This window comes from Gadus macrocephalus, chromosome 13 (assembly GCF_031168955.1).
Source record: "Gadus macrocephalus chromosome 13, ASM3116895v1".
NCBI classification, from domain to species: Eukaryota; Metazoa; Chordata; class Actinopteri; order Gadiformes; family Gadidae; genus Gadus; species Gadus macrocephalus.
In genome coordinates, this window is record NC_082394.1 from 13,679,880 (window position 1) to 13,699,160 (window position 19,281).

The window sequence follows — 19,281 nt, forward strand, 5'->3', positions numbered from 1 at the left end:
AATTATACAAACATCATAAATTGTGTGTGTGTGTGTGTGTGTGTGTGTGTGTGTGTGCGTGTGTGTGTGTGTGTGTGTGTGTGTGTGTGTGTGTGTGTGTGTGTGTGTGTGTGTGTGTGTGTGTGTGTGTGTGTGTGTGTGTGTGTGTGTGTGTGTGTGTGTGTGTGTGTTTTGGTTTTGGACTAGGACAGGCCATTCCAACTGTATGATCATTAGTTGCCAGGTATGTGGCAACAGATAGAGCCATGTGCAGCTGTGTGATAGTGGGAGTAACGGTGGGAATTCAAGGAACTCCCTTCTCGTTCCCATGACTGATAAATGAATGTGCCTGTTCGTACAGCTTGGTGTATAGGTGACCATGAGGCAGCCACAGTGGCTGCTTATTGCAGTTGTGGGTAAGTCAAAAGGCTTATTTATTATTATGTATTGCTAATCTCTTTGTTAGGTGTAATTTGATTGGATGATTGGATGATTTGATTGGATTTTTCTGTCTTGTACTGCGTTGTTGTGAAGTATATTCATTCAGGGTAAAATCTGAGTTAGAATTTAGGGGTTCCTGTTTGTTTTTACATTGTGTGGTTATTTCCCTATTATTTCTAAATCTATGATATGCCTCTTTCTTTCTACTTTAGAATGCCTATTCCTGTGTATATCTGGGCATTGTGCTTACCATAATCGCAAGTATATCACTCGAAACATAATATCTATGCATGCTGGCAATGTGACTGAATTAGTGCATCGCTGCTCATCCACCAAATGTTGTGCGAGTTATTTTCGGCTCGTCGGCAACCAGGCAGAGGTGATGCTTGAGGGTGAGTTACCGTCAAAACAAAAATATCATAGCATGTCTGAACAGTCCCTCTATAACCTTGATAGCCTGCATTCATTTCATGTTAAACATCCGTAAACAGTATTATATAGTTGAAAGAAAAACTATGTTATTGTTGTTGTTACCCTTTGGATATTGGACCATACGATCAACGTTAATATAATATTGTTTTAAAAATGTAACCAGTCCAGTGTGAATTAATTTGCAGCTTGTCCTTTGGATGAAAATTGTCAGAAATCCTTCTGTAAGCCTAACCGAGATGATGGCAGATGGCATGAGCTGGTCATCAAGTGTGGGTGCAAAGAGGGCAGGTGCAACAAAAGCAGCACTTGGAGGTAGGACTGGCCAATAATTCAATATTATAATTTATTGTCTTTGAATGGTATTGTATCGTCAATTAATCAAGATATTGACTTATTGTGATACGCGTTTTATAGTCTTAGTTCATTATAGGAAGACATGCCCTTAAATTGCTTTGGAAAAATAGATTCAGACTGATACCACTTAAAATGTCCATATACATCAATGTCAGGTCAGTTAGACTGTTAACAATTTTATTTTGAATGTGTAAGCATATCGTGATTTTCATCAATATAGTGTATATTCACCTTGATTTTTGTGATAATACATTTTTCAATATCACCCAGCCCTACGTTGAGTCCACAGCAAAACCAGCTGCAACCCTCCTTTCATACTGTAGGTAGGAACTTAGCATTTATCAAGTCATAAGCAACCAACCTCTTTTACTGTAGGTAGGAACTTAGCATTTATCAAGTCATAAGAAACCCACGTCTTCTACAGTATAGGAGCTAAGCATTTATCAAGTCACCTGCAACTCACCTCTTCTACTGTAGGTAGGATCTAAGCATTTATCAAGTCACCTGCCACCCACCTTTCTTATTGTTTGTAGGAACTAAGCATTTATCAAGTCATATGCAGCCCACCTCTTCTACTGTAGGTAGGAACTATGAATTGATCAAGTCACCTGCAAACCACCTTTCATATTATAGGTACGAACAAAGCAACGTGATCTAATATATAAAGTAACAAGTTATGACTTGAGATATGGATCTCACAAAATATTATTCATTGTTCATCCTATGAGTCCCTCTGGAATCTTGCTCACAATCTTTTCCATGGGACTTCCTAAACCACTGTCCCAGCCCTGAAGCACTAAGTTTAGAAATGGTAAAAAAATTCTGAGGACATTGGCATAAAAATAATACATACAATATTGAGGAAAACATGTTAACTATGTATTTTTCCTGCAGATAAAGTGAGCTTACCTCCCATTTTCATTGCTGTTGGAACTGTTCTGTTCGTGTTCATCATGCTCATTGCTGTTGGACACCTGTGGAGACACCTGTTGAAGGAGCATGGTGAGGTTATTGTTTATTACATCTTTGCACTCAATTTTTTTTTTACACGCTGCTACTTCAAAGGATTCAATTATGTTGTGATATCATTGTCCATGACATCAATATCTTATACAAGGCCACAAGTGTGAGTTAGTAGGGCTTTGATGTGACATACAGAGAACGAAGATCTTAATACTTTTAATTGCGATTATACTATCATCTTTTGGAAAGGGAAAAACAACTTCAATCCATGGACAGATCCTCTCCATTCTCACTTGCATTTGCATTTTAACAGATTGAGTTATATTATAAAATAAAGTTATTTAATAAACCAACATCGATTTCTCTGATAAATACAGCAGGGGAAAAGGGACACAGGAATTTGTGGGAAATCATTCTATTGAATAAACATTTGCAGCTTTCTTTTAAATTCAAAGACAGTTGCTGTTTGACCTTGGTAGTAGCTTGTTACCCTTTTTTCTGCTTATGGGGCTGGCCTTGGCTTTATTTGTGTTCTCGATACTCCCTTTTTTATATCCTCCCTCCTTTGTTCCGGTCAAAAAACGTTTCCAGGTTTCTCTTTAATCACACAGCCAGAACTAAAACAACCCACAACGGTGGAAGAATCCATTCACGCCATAGATAGGCCAATAAGCATAGATGCAGTGGCTAGCCATTCAATTGTGACCACTTTGCTGTCTTATGTTCCCCATTTATCTCAGAGGAGGAGAATCTGTCCTGTGTCCATGGCGAGGCAGTCTTACCATTGTGTTCCTGCCGAACAGCTACACCGCGCCCTATTAACAGTGCTGACCTGGAAATACAACAAGTACAATTATCAAACCATAACACTCACATTGCAAGGCCAAAATGAGGACAATTATAACATATAATTTCAATCAGAAACATCAAACTATGATGGCATTTGAGTTCGCTTTTTGACGATGAAGTTGTTGTGCGTTTGACACCCCCCTAGGCTATTGGCCGGGGTCACTTTGCAAAAGTATGGCAGGGGAAATACCAGGGCTCTGTGGTGGCTGTCAAAGTGTTTCGTGCAGGCTGCAAGCGAGAGTTCTCCTCAGAGAGAGACATCTATGAACTGCCACTGATGGAACACTCAGGGATCGCCCGCTTCTTCGGAGCCGGGAAGAGCCTAGACGGTGGCAGCTGGCTCTTAGTTCTGGAACTAGCGACATGTGTGAGTGGCCAGCATTTTACACAAGAAACCTATAATATTTTATTTTGAATATATGCAGAATACAGAGAGGAACATCAGAGAGCAAATATACCCTTTAAGTGTATACATGCATGGCAATAAATATAGGCACATGGACTATATCAGCTCCAAGGGTAGAGTGGTATTGTACGATATAAGATTGAAAATAAGCCCTGATAATGTCCCATATAAGTTCTAAAATATTATGGTTATTCTAATAATAAATTATCCCAAATTGTCCAGCCCTTCAGCTCATGATTGTTTATTTTTTATATCTCTTTAAAAATGTACAAAAAAAAAACAATGACTGTGACAACATTTTATTTTAGGGTTCCCTCCACCACTTATTGTGTGATAAGCGTGGCAGCTGGATGGCATCCATGAAGCTGTCTCAGTCTCTATCCCAGGGGCTGGCATACCTCCACTCTGACCTCCACAGACAAGGTGAGTACCAACCAGGATGTCCTGCACTGCCTGACTTTATCATATGGGATGCGTGCATGTTTGAGTGTTTGTTGAAGCTGTCAATGTAAACATAATGTGTGTGTGTGTGTGTGTGTGTGTGTGTGTGTGCGCACTTCTCTATGCACACTGGCCAAAAGGTACGCACAAACCTGTAGTGGCCCATGGAGACCTCAGCAGTGGCAACGTGCTTGTAAGAGCAGATGGGACGTGTGCCCTGAGCGACTTCGGATGCTCCACCATCCTGCGTTCCTGTTCGGGACGTCCAGGCTGGGACTCTCTTAAGATCATCGCGGTGAAGACTCGATTACTTTAATTATTTAATTATAAGAAAATACAGAAAATTGTTTGTCCCAATTGCTGTGCTGAAGGTGGGTTATGTCTCAAGGACGCCTAGAAAGGTAGAACTGTGGATGTTGGGGTTTGAAACCAAAAAGCCTTTCAATTGTGGTGCGAAACTCCCGTTCTGCCAGACAACCCTGCCCATATATGGACGCAGTACTCATCAGTAAATATTATGCCCTCGGCAGGATTGCGGGCAGGTTGGCTCCCTGCGCTACATGTCCCCTGAGATCCTGGAGGGCTGCGTGGATCAAGGCTGGTCTCTGGTGCAAGCCGACGTCTACTCCCTGGGACTGCTGCTCTGGGAGATCTGGATGCGCTGCTCGGACCTCTTTGAAGGTAATGGAGACCCGGGATCTGATCAGGTTATTGGGTGAGGTTGTCATTCCGTGATGTGTATACATGCCTGCGATAATGGCAGCGATGAGTAGAGGAGTTAGTTATTCTGGGTTAGGTCAATGCTGTGCTACAGGGGTACTTGTCTTTGGACGTAACAGGCACCCGCAGGCAAATTATATAAAATAGTTCACTTTCAGGGTGACTCGGGCCTAACACAGAAGAAGAACACACCAGAATAGGCCTGTTTAGTAAGCAGGATTTGATGCCGCATTCCTACTTATAAAATGCAATTCAATGTGGAAGTAATCCAAGTATTCAGAATACAATACTCAGATTGAGTGATGAAACGGAATACGTTACATCTTACATTTTTGGCCATGTATTCTGTAATCTGTAACTTGATATATTTTAAAAGTAACCTTCCCAACACTGCACATGGCAATATTTAACATATAATTTTTGTGAATTTATTTAGGTCTTTCTATTGGGAGATTTGTATTGTTATTTTATTGTGAAAATGTCTCCCTCTGCAGATGGCATGGTGCATAAGCACACCCTGCCGTATGAAACCGAGTTGGGAGCCAGCGTGACTATGGAAAGACTCCTGTTCTATGTGTCTCAGATGAACAAGAGGCCTTCCATACCCAAACGATGGGAACGGGAAACTCAGGTAGGCGATACCATTCAAGTATCGTTCACCTCCGTTGAAGATTAGAAATGTAATATACGTGTGCTGTCAATGTAGAACAGGTTTTTATTTAGTGCATGTCCGTTGCAGGGAGCGTTACTCCAGGAACTGGTGACGGACTGCTGGGACCATGAACCGGATGCTCGGCTAACAGCTCAGTGTGTTGTCGGCAGATTACACGCCCTTCAAACTATTCACTCGGTGTAATTTGTAATGGCGTATTCTTTTTGATTTTAAAATTATTATTTTTGTCATCCGAAAACACATTTAACGACTTATCTGTTTTGACTTCGAATTATTTCGAACTGTACACTTTTTTTGTTGTTTCGACATTTAAAGTAAATTTTCTTCACAACTTTTCGGTCTGCTCCATTGGATCGATTATACTTACTACTACTCTTTTTCATATCACATAGGTATTATACTAGTATACATTTTGTTGATACAATGTCACTGCACTGATTGAATCATTAAATTACCTGAAGATTATGAAGGCTACTAATTATTTTTTACGTGAGCAATGACCCTCCCATGCTGTCCGTCGATCCTTTCGTCCCTCAGGTGTGTTCGTCACGTTGTAAAACATTCCTGCCTCACCCCCTATTATGTATTTTAATTTTGAATTAATCGATTAATACTCTGTTGTGTCGTAGTGTTTAGCTTAATTAAATAAGTTATATTAGTTGTCGTAGGCTAATCAATGTATTGTACGCATAACTATTAATCACGGGCGGGGCCTGTTTACTTTTACACCACAATGCGGAAGACGTTTCACTCCAACGCAGTTCTCGATCCACTCCCAGATCGAGGAGAGGCAGATAAGGTAAGCATGAATGTTGATCATGTTTCGTCGAATAGAATAACATAATATCTGTATACCGTGTATTTGTTTTGCTATCTGTTTTAGCATTATTTTTTGCCTCTAATCATATAAAGCCAAATTCAGTCCTAAATGTTTTGAAGTTGCTAAAACGCGATTAATAATCTATTAGTTGGCCTGAAGTATTAACAGAAGTTCAACTCAGTCACTGACACATATTGACACCAAGTGGTTAGTATGTGTATGCCTGACATAATCATCCGAGCAATATAACCATTCAAAGAACAACAAATGACAAATAAAAGGTTTCTGATTAGGCAAAAAAAAAGTATATAATGTTGCTATTCACACTACTCCCAACTGCAGCATCTGTTACCTTTCTACTCTTCAGAATAACAATATGTGGCCAAACCAAGGTATGTTATCTTTTGTAACATCAACACATTGTGTGTGTGTGTGTGTGTGTGTGTGTGTGTGTGTGTGTGTGTGTGTGTGTGTGTGTGTGTGTGTGTGTGTGTGTGTGTGTGTGTGTGTGTGTGTGTGTGTGTGTATAAACAGTTTGTATTTAAATTGTGGGTCCTGCTCCTCCTGTAGGACCTCCTAATCCAGCCTTCCCCCCGGGCTACAACCCTGCCTTCCCTGCTGCACCCCCCCACGGGGCATTCCCTCAGGCCCCAAATCCAGCCTTCCCACCTGGCCAGTTTCCTGCGTATCCTGCGGGGGTCCACCCACCCTTGCACCCGGGGGGCATCATTCCCCCACCCATGTACCCGGGAGCCACGCCCTTTGGAGTCCCAGGACAGCACCCCTATCCCGGGGCACCCGGTGCTTATCCAGGATGCCCTCCGGGAGGTGCTCACCCAGGACCCTACCCCAAGTCTCCCAAAGCAGGCCATCATAAGGGGGACCATAAGAGCGGCCACAAGAGTGGTCACAAGGGAGACCACAAGGGTCAATACCCCAGTGGAGGTGTAGGCGGCATGGGCATGGGCATGGGCATGGGCATGGCTGGACACAAGATGGACAAAAAGATGAAGAAGAAGATGAAGAAGGCTAAGGGTCATAAGTCCCATAAACATGGCGGGAAGGTGAGTTTCTGCCAGTGGGTTAAGAGGTTTATACTGATGATGGCCTTCCATTCACTAAGCTGTTCCATGTATGGATGTATGGGTAATGACTCCCTACTTCTGTGTAAGGAGTGTATTCACGTAACCTTTTGGCCGTTCAACACATCAATGAATCATTATTTTCTCTCAAAGAAGCCAAGCCCGTTTTCTAAGTTATTATCTACTAAGACTTCCCTGGGTGTAGTCAAGATATAATATGTTACACATTTGGCATAACTTGCACAGTTCTCCTTTGAACTCTTTGGAAGATTTTCCTTGCTTATTAAAGATATGATTATTCAATCGTTATCCTCTCTACAGTCAAGCAGCAGCAGTAGCAGCAGCAGCAGCAGCAGCAGCAGCAGCGACTGAGGGAGCTGTCTCCTGAAAGATTCCTTCCAAAGTGAAGGACTTTGTTATTACCAAATTACAGTGACCTGTAGCAGTAACCAGATATTGGTAGTTAATATTGTTAAGGGTCTGTTTGATGTTATATAAGAGTATGAATCATGCTATTTATAACACAAGGATAATCATTATGTTAATCCAATACCAATTATATTAATGCATAAGATGCATGTGCAGAAATAAGTGTTTCAGCATTACTTGGAAGTAACCATCTGCTGTGAATATAACCTTAATTTAATTGGTGTGTGTGTAAGGATATTTAATTTGTTAAAAAAAGATGTTGAATTTATATATATTAAGTTAGAGGGTAATTGTGGGACCATAGTATTAATAATGATTAATGATCCTTAAGTATTTTATTAATAATATACATTAATTTCATAATAAACTGATAATAAAGATTTTCTATTAATCTGCCTGTTTATTATGCAACTAGATGCAAGTGGTTTTACTACACTATAGATAAATCATGTGACTACAATTACAACTTAAGATCAATGAAATATAAAGGAATCATTTTAATAAAAGTAACATTATGAATCTATTACCTTTAAAGAGGAATAACCTCCATGTTAGATATTATGCAGAGGTTTTTTTAATCATAACCATTACTCCACCTTGAGTAAAATTTTCTACATTATGTTAATTAAAATTCAACATTGTATCCTTTTACAGCAATAACATTTTTCTGTTTGAGAATAGGGCGTGTTATGCCTCTCTACACCCCACTGGCCCTGCAGTGGCAGTGCAATGGTCTCTGGGCGCAGGGGCACCATCAAGTTAAACTTGCACACTCCAGCCTCAGAAGGGGGCTTGCTTTCTGTGTTTGTCCCTGTTCTGTTGGCATGTCTCAGCCCATGCTCAGGTGTGCTGCCTCAGTGGAGCTGATTAGGAGCACCTGGACCACTCGTCAAGTCTGGAGTTAAAATTGACAGATTCCCCTTCCCATGCGGGATGCTTTTGGTCTTGGGACTGCTGGCTGGTCGTGCCGCCTCTTTGGGATTTGTCTTGTCTTGTCCCTATGTTTTGTTGTATATCTTAATGCCATGTCCTTTTCATATGTTTATGTAAATAAATCCCACTGGTTGGGTTTTTGTAAAAGGTGTCCTTTGATATTTGGGGTCAAGGGTGGTTTGTTGTTAGTAGGGCCAACTAGAGGTGGGGTGTAACAGGGCATAAAGTGGACCATGCCAGCCTGACACCAATACAAGCAGTTACTGAACATCTGGATAAGTCAAAAGCCAGGACGCAGATGTTTTTATGTTATGCGGTAATCTCCGAATTTAATTCTGTTAATAGGCTACTAGTATCTTAGTGTCAAGCCTTACCAGCATCCAACCAGCAATTCTGATATTAAAAGGAACTTTGGCTTTGTCTCCCTGAAGTCCAGAATGAACCGCGCCATGGAAAAGAAAGAGATTGTTGCCGATGCGGACTTCCGGACACCCTAGGAGCTGCCGCTGGCCTGCGGAATCAGATAAAGTCGGCTCTCTTTGTTGTGCAAAGCATGTTTCAGAAATCAGCACATTAAGATAAATGTAGTTGTCACTCAAGCTATTTTTGATTTTTGTAATAGGGAATTATTTCAGCGGGGAAAATGCAGAGAAAAAATGTAGGCACAGTGCATTCAGGATTAGGACTGATATAGCATATGTCGGCCTATAGGCCTAATCAATTGTGTTTTAATATCTTTAGCATTCATATTATTGCAGTCGATTCTTTTCGTATGCTGCTGTTGGCCTTAATGGGGAGATATTTTAACGCTTTTTAACCCCATTTTCCTACGACATTCCTGCATCTCCCCCTCCTACGGAGCCCATTTCAGCACCGTGTCAGTAGACAGTTACAGTCATACGAACGTCATGAGTAGTACAGTGAACGCGCGTTCATGTTAAAGGCACCCAGTGCAACTTTCGAGGCTTAAAAATAAACATTAAATTTCTAGTCTTTTTTACACGTAGTAAGTTTCAATAACTCCATACCATTACATACCGACATTTAAGCAGCAAAGATGAGACGTCGTTGTGTGGTGAGAACTGATACAAAATCGATAACAACAACAATGCCGCCATTTTCTTTATTTTTTGTAACCTACAATAAATAAAGCAGGCTTCCAGTCAATGGAAAAATGGCTTCTCCCCACCGGCGATTGTTGTTGTTTACGATTTTCTATCAGTTCTCACCACACAACGACGTCTCTTCTTTGCTCCTTGAATGTCGATATGTAATGGTATGGAGTTATTGAAACTTACTACGTGTAAAAAAGACTAGAAATTGAATGTTTATTTTTCATTGAATGTTTACATAAAGTTGCACTGGGTGCCTTTAAGAGGAATTTCGGGAAACGCTCCAAAGAAATTTACGATGGATCGCAAGATCCATCTTGAGAATGATCGTACGAGCGTGGATCCATCGTTATCGGGAAACGGGGCCATGGCCCTCTGTAACTGCTGCCTACCCCTGCTCTTCTTGGTAACAAGAAAAACAGCCAGCCCCCCTTTATAAACTAACTAGAAAAATGCATTTCCTGCAGAAAATGCGATGATTGGGCCTGTGGGGGTCCTCCCATTGACTCCCATGTTAAAAAAAAGATAGTATTTTGGCAAGCAACACTGGAAGGATGAGACGGGAGCCCCCCCCCCCCACTATGGACTGCCTTAATTATCAACAAAACTCGTGTAGGGAAAACCCCCAAGCACACCCAACAAACAAACATGCCATTTTCGGTGACGGTGGCGGCAACGATACACACACATGTTAACATTAAACATTAAACACACAACCAATAAAGATCCCAAACCCCCCAAACCCAAACCCACTTAACCTAACAATAACCGAAAGGACGACAAAGACCCTGTGTTCAAACAGACAACACTGATTCCCAGGATCCCCTGCGTGACCCCGTAGGAGTCACCACAGTATTTTAAAAGTAGAATATCTTAAAAAGTATAAAATATTTAATAAATCTGAAAAGAAGCGCGCAATTCCAAGCTATTTTGAAATTTTTAAAACTTGAATGGAGTGAAAATGGAGTCTCTAGGTGAGCATTTGAGGAAGGAGATAGGTCCCAAAGTTTGCAGAGAATAATTAAGATGGAAGAAAGAAATTTTGAATAAAACTTATGAAGAACAATATTTGCGTGCAGCACTCGCCTAATTACGGTTAAGAGCCAGGAGGTGGAGCAAATGAGCTCCAAACTGGAGACTGTTGGACCAATCTTTTATCATGTAGGTAGCATGCATTTTATTTTAAAGCACAACGATTATTCCTGATGCATGAAATTAAGGAATATTAAGGTCAGCAATGCACTTTAAATATAGTTTACCAATATCTAATTGAAAGTATATTCAATTTAAACTAAGAGTCCTGGTTAGCTTTCCAGACTAGTTGAATTTGGCACATTACAGGCTGTAAATAACATTGTTGCATGTGTCCTTTCACCAAGGGAAAGATCATACACAACCGCAACCGCAACCATGCCTTAGACCAACACTTTCAGCTACTGCCCTCAGAGAGAGGGTACAGAGTCCCATGGGCAATGAAAAACATCTATAAAATGTGTTCATCACCGTAGCCATTAAAAATCTCAATGGTAAGAGCCACCTGGTACCCGAGCACAAATCATGTATATATATATATATATATATATATATATATATATATATATATATATATATATATATATATATATGTATATATATATATATATATATATATATATATATATATATATATATATATATATATATATATATATATATATATGTATATATATATATACACATATTTATATATATATATATATATATATATATATATATATATATATATATATATATATATATATATATATATATATACATATGTATGTATATGTATGCATATACATACATACATACATACATATGCATACATATGCACATAATGTACCCCTTTTTTGGTCGCAGACCGCCTAACATGCAAGCAAAGATTAAAACCAACCTTTTGCCTTCAAAAGGTAGACTATTCAGTATTTTCTGTTCTATTCATGCTACATTAGTTGACGAAGCCACAAATCCCACTGAGAGCGAGAGCTGCCTGGAGAGAGGGGGCGGGATAGTGCAAAGTGGAAAGTTCAGAGGTTATAATTGTGTTGTCTTTGTGTAAAGGAGTGGAGCTCGATCTCACATCACTCTTCCCTCTTCCCCGAATCCTTTCTAAACTCTCCCCCGGGTTCCTTCCCTCCCGAACCTCTCCCCTTCTACCCTTACAACCCCACCCTCCCCCCGATCACGTCGAAACGCAGGCATCAGGTAAGGTGGTTAATTGTTATTTTTGTGATCAAAATTTGCTGAAAGATTTTTCGCGCCGCAGCTAACGCGTTTAGCCGCTTTGCTAACAGGCTTCACGTGAGGGAGCTAGGCCGCTAGAAGAGCATGCCTACAGCAAATGTACACTGCTCCAAACTTTATAATATAAAAATGAGGACACCATTTGATTTAAAATGTAACCTGCTTTACAGGTATAGAGGTTTGTCTTTATTTCCGATATACGGTTGAAGATTAAGTGGTTTCAGAATGACACCGTACATATTTAGGCTAACCAGTTAGCGTGCTAACCAGCGCACACATGCTCCATTCATTTCCTTCGCCCATCACTGGGTGCTAAACTGTAGCCGGTTAGCCTAGTTATGACCATCAACTATTACCTCCTCTATTCTTGACGTACTGATCACATTCGATGCTGTTTAGGCTTATCAAATTGTATACGATGTATACGATACACGTGATAACCTTAATCATTCAATAAAATAAACTTCCGTTTCAAGCGAGATTTGGCTCTATCCCACTTAACAGAGCCTTTTTTAAATTCGTCCCTTCCCCAAGATCCATCTCCGTGTCCAAAGAACCCCGATTCTATTATAAAAGGAGCAACAACGACCGGCAAGCTGGCTGACTTGGACTCCGGTGTGATTGAAGGAGGACTTAATGTCACTCTTACAATCCGGCTGCTCATGCATGGCAAGGTAAAGAAATCAATGGTCTACCTGTCTATCCTCCGTAATGCCCTCAATACTTAAGCCTAATGGCTCTTGTGACCAGTCGTGGGCATTATCTTGGTGTTAAACGTTCACTCTGTAATTGAACCATTGTAAGGAAATTGTATGTAAAGATTATACTTGTATTTGCTTGCCAAGGTCCTAATGGAATAACCATAGTTTAATGTAATTGAGTTGCGCTCAAGAGATCAATATATTTATTTACCTGAGGCTCCAAGTATCTGCAAAGTTCCTTGGAGCCATAGGAGACGTGGTCTTTTCAAGTTTTCTTTCTAGAAAAAATAATGTCAACATTCCCCCTCTTGTTCTCCGTAATTTAGGAAGTTGGAAGCATCATCGGCAAGGTAATGACTGCGTAAATTTTTTTGTTTGCATTCACTGTTTATAACATTTCGGATAATATTTCCTGTATTTGAACGACAATGGCATTAACACACCGTGCGTTCTGTTTGTAGAAAGGTGAATCTGTGAAGAAGATGAGAGAAGAGGTGAGTTTCCTCTCACTCATCCCTTTTCAGCATGCTAGAAAGCTCATGATTATTGAACCCCCCGTAACAGTGATTATTTGTGACACTGCTGAAACACCGACTGTCCTGCATTCGTGTGTCTGTAGAGTGGGGCTCGCATCAACATCTCTGAGGGCAACTGTCCGGAGAGGATCATCACTTTGGCCGGTCCAACCACCGCCATCTTCAAAGCATTCTCCATGATCATCGAAAAGCTGGAAGAGGTAAGCTCCTGAGATGACTTGACGGGTCCTGCCTTCTTCAAATGCTTCAAATATCTGTTGGTGTCTTGACAGTTTTTTATAAAGATTGCATTTGGAGGGTCGTCCTACACAACCTTGATTGGTTATGCAGGTCACAGAACCTGAAGCATCACTGCAAATTCTGGAATTTCTCTTCAGGATATAAGCAGTTCCATGACCAACAGCACAGCAACCAGTAAGCCACCAGTGACTCTGCGTATTGTGGTGCCTGCTAGTCAGTGCGGCTCCCTCATTGGAAAAGGTGGCTGCAAGATCAAGGAAATTCGAGAGGTACGTGCCTCTTTCATTGGATGTCCATTATACATTAAAGGTACTCTAGGTAAGGTTTGATAGTTGTAAAGAATGAGCTGAAGAGATGAGATTGAAAATAGGCACTCCAAATAAAGGTCTCCACTGCTCCCTCCCTACTTTTCTCCACAATTGAGATGTGTTGCATTCAGGGAGTGATGCCTTGTTGGTCTGTAGTAAGCCTGCTGCGGTCACAAATTAACAAATTACAACCAATTATAGCTCCTACGACAACTTTTTTTCTTTTAAAAAGGTTATTGTGTGGGAAAAAACTCCCAGCTCAGCAATGTATAGTGAAATCATGGTTTGTGTTCTTATTAATATAGATGATCCATTTATGAAAGTATCAATCGCTGTGCTGCGTGCCTCTGTTCTATTTGGTTAGCTGTGTCCCAGTGGCAGAAGGGAACTTCCAGTTTTACGGGATGTTTGTTTATTCATTTAGTCAACAGGAGCTCAGGTACAAGTGGCAGGAGACATGCTTCCTAACTCTACGGAGCGGGCCATCACTATCGCCGGCACCACCCAGTCCATTATAGAGTGTGTCAAGCAGATCTGTGTCATTATGCTTGAGGTAAGTTGCGCTCCGCAACAAAAAATATTTTCCATTTGTAAGTCTAATGCAGATAATTGTAAAATGATCGTTAAAATTATAATTTACTACTTGGCTCGTTCTCAAGTATCTATATCAATAGTCGACAAGGTTGTGTTTACACCCTGAGAAGTATACCCATGTGTTTACGTTTGTTTTGTTTTTTGTGTGTTGAGCAGTCTCCCCCTAAGGGAGTCACCATCCCGTACAGACCCAAGCCTTCAGGATCCCCTGTCATCTTCTCCGGTGGACAGGTACGCTACCTTTTCCACTAATGTTGGCCACCAAAAATATGGCACTTAGGGTCCTACAAGTAATGTTAAGAAGCAAAGGGAAGGAAAAGTAATTTAGCGGAACAGCTGTTGTTCTATTTCACAGACTTTCCTGATGGGCTTAAACGTTAACAATTTTGTCGACACTTTGGACAATGCTCCTTTTCAGATGAACAGCAACCTTAACACCACTTAATAACTCTTGTATTGGTGTGTTCAAGGGGCTTGGAAAAAAGTGGACCTAACAAGTCGTAAGGCATGAACGTTTGTTCTCGTTTGTTTCAGGCGTATGCTGTACAAGGACAGCATGCGATTCCACAGCCAGATGTAAGTGTCATAGACTTCTGCATGACCATAAACCCTTATTAATCGTAAAATAATCATCTCCAATTAATCTGCACTTCAAAAAGCACCTGCCCTGTCTGCGTGTGTGTGCATTGCAACCATTGACGCTGTAGTCACACCAGAAATGGTAACTGGAATTCAAATGTCGTTCATCTTTGCAGGATTTTGGGGTAAATATGCATAGAAGTAGGCCATTTGATAATTTCTCAACAAACCTATCTAATTAGGAATGCAATTGTAAACCTTTCAAAACTGGTGCAATATGCAGTGGCCAGTCAATACTGGTATGACTGCAGCCTTGTTTCCTTACGCGAATCCTTGCATGCGTCAATGGCTTTTAAAGTTGAAGTTTGGTTTTATTCTTGTTAGTCGAAGCTTTCCACTCATTCACATGTAACAATCCTCCCTCTTTTGTTCTTGTTCCTTATCTGTCATGTATTGCGTTCTATTTATATTTTTCAAGCATTCTTCCACTTGGTTTTCCTGTTTCTCTAGATTCTCTAGATTTCTATTTCTACTTTTTGGCTAACTTGTCTAGAAGCTGGCTGCTGAACCCACCTCTTTAAATCTCCCTCTTCTGCTAGATGCAAGCTACCGTAGTGCTCCATCTAGAGCCAGCGTCCCAACGTTCTATCCCAATTTGTCCCTGAATACTGATATATGATATTCTAGATCTCGGCATTGGTCTGAGCTGAATTCAGCAGGTCACTCTGCCTGGCAGTGATAACGCGTTATCTTGTAGTGTGCCTTGCTTAGGGATTCAAACATGTGCCTCCCAATCAAGCTTTGTAGCCAGTCAGAGTCTGCCCTCATTCCAGTTGTGAATATGGAAATGGAACCTGATCCCGTAGTTTGGGCTGGTTAACGGCGACAGTCGGACTTCTCCACGACTGTAATCTGCTCAAATAGTTATGTAATGCCCGGTCACTTCACAGCCGGTTAGGATCCACATGCTGAGGTGTTCAGTGGGCCTTGTAGTTTTTGGACACTGCCTTGGGAGTTGTGACCCATTGCAAAGAGTTAAACAAACGGGAGCAAGCCACAAAGTCCCAGAATAACTATTGGATACCCTTGAGACGAGTGCAAACGCAAGGCAAATTGACAGTCATGTATGCAGCGTTTTCTGATTCAGGCACTAAAGCGCCAGAATGTCCGTGGGATCTCATTTCCTGCGATTGTCTATTTTCTCGGCCCTCTTATACTGACTGGACTCTTGTTGTCTGATTTTTCCTTTCTTTGTTCTCCCCCCTCTCTGTGTCTCTCTGTGTCCCTGCTCTATCCTCTCACAGTCTTCCTCTGCTGCTATATCCCCACAGCTCACCAAGTTACACCAGCTGGCCATGCAGCAGAGCCCCTTCCCCATCGCCCCCAGCAACCAGGGATTCACCGGTAGGTTCTAGAAGATCTCAGTTGACTTTCACTTTTTTCACCCCCATTATTGTGGATGTGGTACACCTGTGAAGTGTGGGGGTTTCAAAGCCTCTCAAGCTTTGCTCTTCAAGCTGATATTCCCCAGCTATAAGTTCACATTTAAACTAAATCAAGGTCTTCTATATTTGAATACATAAATTCATTAACAGTATGAATACTTAATATTTTTCCAATGACACAATACTGCCCTTATAAAACATTTTGAAGTGCATATGAATTTGCTTTTGGATTATATTCCTGAATAGTACATTTGTTGATGCTTTGAACATGCCATTGAAACTGAGACGTTGTAGTATGTTCTTGGAAATGTATTGTCCTTGGGTACTATTTGTGTTGTCGTATTCTCTTTCAGGCATGGATGCTTCTGCCCAAACAAGTTCCCACGAGATGACCATTCCAAATGATGTAAGGGCATTGGATGAGTGACTTTTATTTAGAGCCTGGATGAGTCAATCACCTCGAGGGTATTCAAGAGTCACCTCGACCGTAAACTTGGCAGGCACTGTGTTTAGTATTACGCAAGTTTTATACGAGTAAAGGGGACTTGGGTTTCGGCTTTGGAGCTGCTTTTTAGCGTCTCGTTGATTAAGAGTTTTCTCTGGAGCCCTATCAGAAACCCCGATGGGATAGCATGGGCTTTAGCGCTGTACAAAGACCCCTCCGCGTGCATGTCGAACGCACACTCCGTTCTTGACTCTCTCGTCTCCCCCTCCCGCTCGCCACAGCTGATCGGATGCATCATTGGCCGCCAGGGCTCCAAGATCAATGAGATCCGGCAGATGTCGGGCGCTCAGATCAAGATTGCCAATCCGGTTGACGGCTCGTCCGACCGCCAGGTGACCATCACGGGCTCTCCCGCCAGCATCAGCCTGGCCGAGTACCTCATCAACGCCAGGTAAACACAGATCCCAGGCGCTCTCTGCCACGGCTAGTCCGTGGCTCGCCTTTTGGAGTTCAGGGGGTTAAGAATGGAGAGTGGGGCCGTCAGCACTTTTTTGCCCTTCCGGGGTCTATAGTTTTTATCAGGACCTTCAGATTACAGGCTGTTGCTGTGTAGAGAAATTGGGAAGGAAAGTGTTTCCATGCATCCAACATAAAGGCCAACCTGCTTACTTATAAGCATGCACTAATATCTAATATGCTTTGGATCATTTGAGTTGCTCCCACAAATTTGGTATATCCTACAGATGCCAAATTTGGTCACTTGGCACATTTCGCTATCGGTTACATAATTGTTTTGCCCGCCTTCTGAACCAACATCAAATTACCTCCACATCCCTTTTTCTTCTTACGAAAGTAATTCCCCAATTCCCGCTTTATTTTTCTCCCCATTTTTTACCTTTGGAGGATCCACTCACCGTACAACCCCCCCTCCCCCCCCACCCCCCCTCAGCCCCAACATGCACCAGCCTGCCCTGTAACCCATCCCGACTGTGTGTCCCTCTCTTTTTCTGCTTGTCTCTTCTCTCTACAGTGTAGAGTCCTCTAAACCTCCTCCCTCCTCCTCCTCCTCTTCCTCCTCCTCCTCCCTGAACCCCGAACCGACCAGCCTGTGTCCTTCCTCCTCCTCCACCACCAATACCACCACCTCCTCCTCCTCCTCCTCTGCTGCTTCCTCCTCTTCCTCCTCTTCCTGTGTGGTGCCCCCCTCAGCCTCCATTCCTCCGTCCTCGTCGGCCCACGGGCCGCCGTCCCTCCCTCTTCCCACCTCCTCCTCTTCCTCCTCCTCTTCCACCGACTCCCTGCCCCCTAGCTCTCCTGCGCGTGTGTCCAGCTTGCTCAGTCTCAAGCCCCTCCCCCTCCTGGCCCTCCACGTGGGGGGCGGGGTCACGAGTGGCGCCCCGCCCGAGCCTAAAATTGCCCCCGAGCTGGGCTCCAAGTCCAAGAGGCGAAGGCTGTCCCCGTACTAACGGTGGAAACTACATGCGTGCACTACGGCGGCTACTACTACTACTAATGCTACTTCTACTACTAAAAGTTACCTGCAAAGCTTTGATCGCTTTTGAATCCGACTGCCTTGTCGCACTCACATGAAAGCATCACGTGCACGCGCACACAATACATATACTAAAGCCACCAAAATATGGCAACAGCCATGTTCCTAGTTGTAAATAGTCTGCTGTGTCTTTGTGCCCTCTTAATTTTATTAAGATTGCTCAGTAAGGTCTTGAAGGGAGTTTGAACATCAGCATGAACGATGGGTTCCCCTAAATGTATGTTTCCACGGACCTTATTTGTTGTACGCTTTGCTCAGGAAGAACCGCCCTTAAGATGTCCCCTCCCTTTTGGTTTCTGACTGATTTAACAGCCGGTAGGATTTGGATGTCATGTTCCCCAGCACCTGTGTACAACCACTATTCAAATACAGGTTGTTATTACCAAAATAATCCACCCTCAGGAATCGATTTTCATGTCCCCCTTTCGAATAGTTTATAGGCAAAATCTCCAGAGGGTTTTACAAAGGAGTTTTGCAGCCCTTCTAGGAACCATTGTTTTGGTGAATTGGTTATAATGGTGAATATGCACACTTTAGTGCAACGTGATTTATGTAGTGTCCCACTCTAAATTTAGTTGAATCAAAATGATGTTTCTGGAGTGTAAGACATGATGATAATGTAAATAGTACCTAGAGTTGTTTTGCATGCCTAATTCTCACCCCCACTCCTGCTTTCTTGCTATGTGTTTGTTGTGTCCTTCTGTTCACTCTCTCTCTCTCTCTCTCTCGTTCTCTTTCTCTCTCTCTGGTGCTGTTTCTCGCTCCTTCCCTAGGCTCTCCTCCGAGGCCACAGGACTGGCAGCCAATTGAAGACACTGCATCTGCACTAGCTCCACGTGTATAGAAACGTATACACGCACACATACACCGATGGCTACCAGTCAATGCAAATATCCAACTTATAAACTTATGTATTACCCTGCCTCTCCCTTGGTTTGAAACACGTCATCTGCCATTCATTTGATCTGGTGTGTTTATTTAT

General features: G+C 42.1%; 3 protein-coding genes across 5 annotated transcripts; all 3 read left to right on the forward strand.

The window, feature by feature from the left end:
* Positions 1-1,459: 1,459 nt before the first annotated feature.
* Positions 1,460-5,723, forward strand: LOC132471111 (anti-Muellerian hormone type-2 receptor-like). The gene is made up of 9 exons (XM_060070137.1): positions 1,460-1,529; positions 2,101-2,208; positions 2,910-3,016; positions 3,164-3,385; positions 3,733-3,847; positions 4,006-4,160; positions 4,396-4,546; positions 5,080-5,216; positions 5,325-5,723. The coding sequence occupies exons 2-9, from the start codon at positions 2,160-2,162 to the stop codon at positions 5,439-5,441; spliced, it is 1,053 nt and encodes a 350-aa protein (XP_059926120.1). The 5' UTR covers positions 1,460-1,529; positions 2,101-2,159; the 3' UTR covers positions 5,442-5,723.
* Positions 5,724-5,870: 147 nt separating this feature from the next.
* Positions 5,871-8,669, forward strand: prr13 (proline rich 13). Of its 3 annotated transcripts, none has more exons than XM_060070138.1 (4): positions 5,871-6,057; positions 6,421-6,470; positions 6,649-7,156; positions 7,490-8,669. In XM_060070138.1, the coding sequence occupies exons 2-4, from the start codon at positions 6,455-6,457 to the stop codon at positions 7,530-7,532; spliced, it is 567 nt and encodes a 188-aa protein (XP_059926121.1). In that variant the 5' UTR covers positions 5,871-6,057; positions 6,421-6,454; the 3' UTR covers positions 7,533-8,669. The 3 variants fall into 3 exon arrangements, with proteins under 3 accessions (XP_059926121.1, XP_059926122.1, XP_059926123.1); XM_060070139.1 differs by having other exon boundaries at positions 7,493-8,669; XM_060070140.1 differs by having other exon boundaries at positions 6,649-7,142; positions 7,482-8,669.
* Positions 8,670-10,001: 1,332 nt separating this feature from the next.
* On the forward strand, positions 10,002-19,154 carry LOC132471005 (poly(rC)-binding protein 2-like). The gene is made up of 14 exons (XM_060069967.1): positions 10,002-10,040; positions 11,668-11,860; positions 12,434-12,573; positions 12,927-12,950; positions 13,062-13,094; positions 13,220-13,336; positions 13,514-13,645; positions 14,109-14,237; positions 14,435-14,509; positions 14,813-14,854; positions 16,162-16,261; positions 16,656-16,708; positions 17,029-17,198; positions 17,778-19,154. Exons 1-14 carry the CDS (start codon positions 10,002-10,004, stop codon positions 18,211-18,213), a joined length of 1,683 nt encoding a protein of 560 aa, XP_059925950.1. The 3' UTR covers positions 18,214-19,154.
* Positions 19,155-19,281: the final 127 nt, after the last annotated feature.

Bases quoted from the DNA above. Each gene is read 5' to 3' on its own strand.
- prr13 (XM_060070138.1), top strand. The intron at 7,157-7,489 runs GTGGGTTAAGAG...ACAGTCAAGCAG, and splicing joins GGGAAGGTGAGTTTCTGCCA to CAGCAGTAGCAGCAGCAGCA.
- LOC132471111 (XM_060070137.1), top strand. From the start codon at position 2,160: ATGCTCATTGCTGTTGGACACCTGTGGAGACACCTGTTGAAGGAGCAT. The intron at 3,848-4,005 runs GTGAGTACCAAC...ACTGGCCAAAAG, and splicing joins CTCTGACCTCCACAGACAAG to GTACGCACAAACCTGTAGTG. The intron at 4,161-4,395 runs GTGAAGACTCGA...TGCCCTCGGCAG, and splicing joins ACTCTCTTAAGATCATCGCG to GATTGCGGGCAGGTTGGCTC.
- LOC132471005 (XM_060069967.1), top strand. From the start codon at position 10,002: ATGGCCCTCTGTAACTGCTGCCTACCCCTGCTCTTCTTG. The intron at 13,337-13,513 runs GTAAGCTCCTGA...ATTTCTCTTCAG, and splicing joins TCATCGAAAAGCTGGAAGAG to GATATAAGCAGTTCCATGAC. The intron at 14,855-16,161 runs GTAAGTGTCATA...ATCCTCTCACAG, and splicing joins ATGCGATTCCACAGCCAGAT to TCTTCCTCTGCTGCTATATC.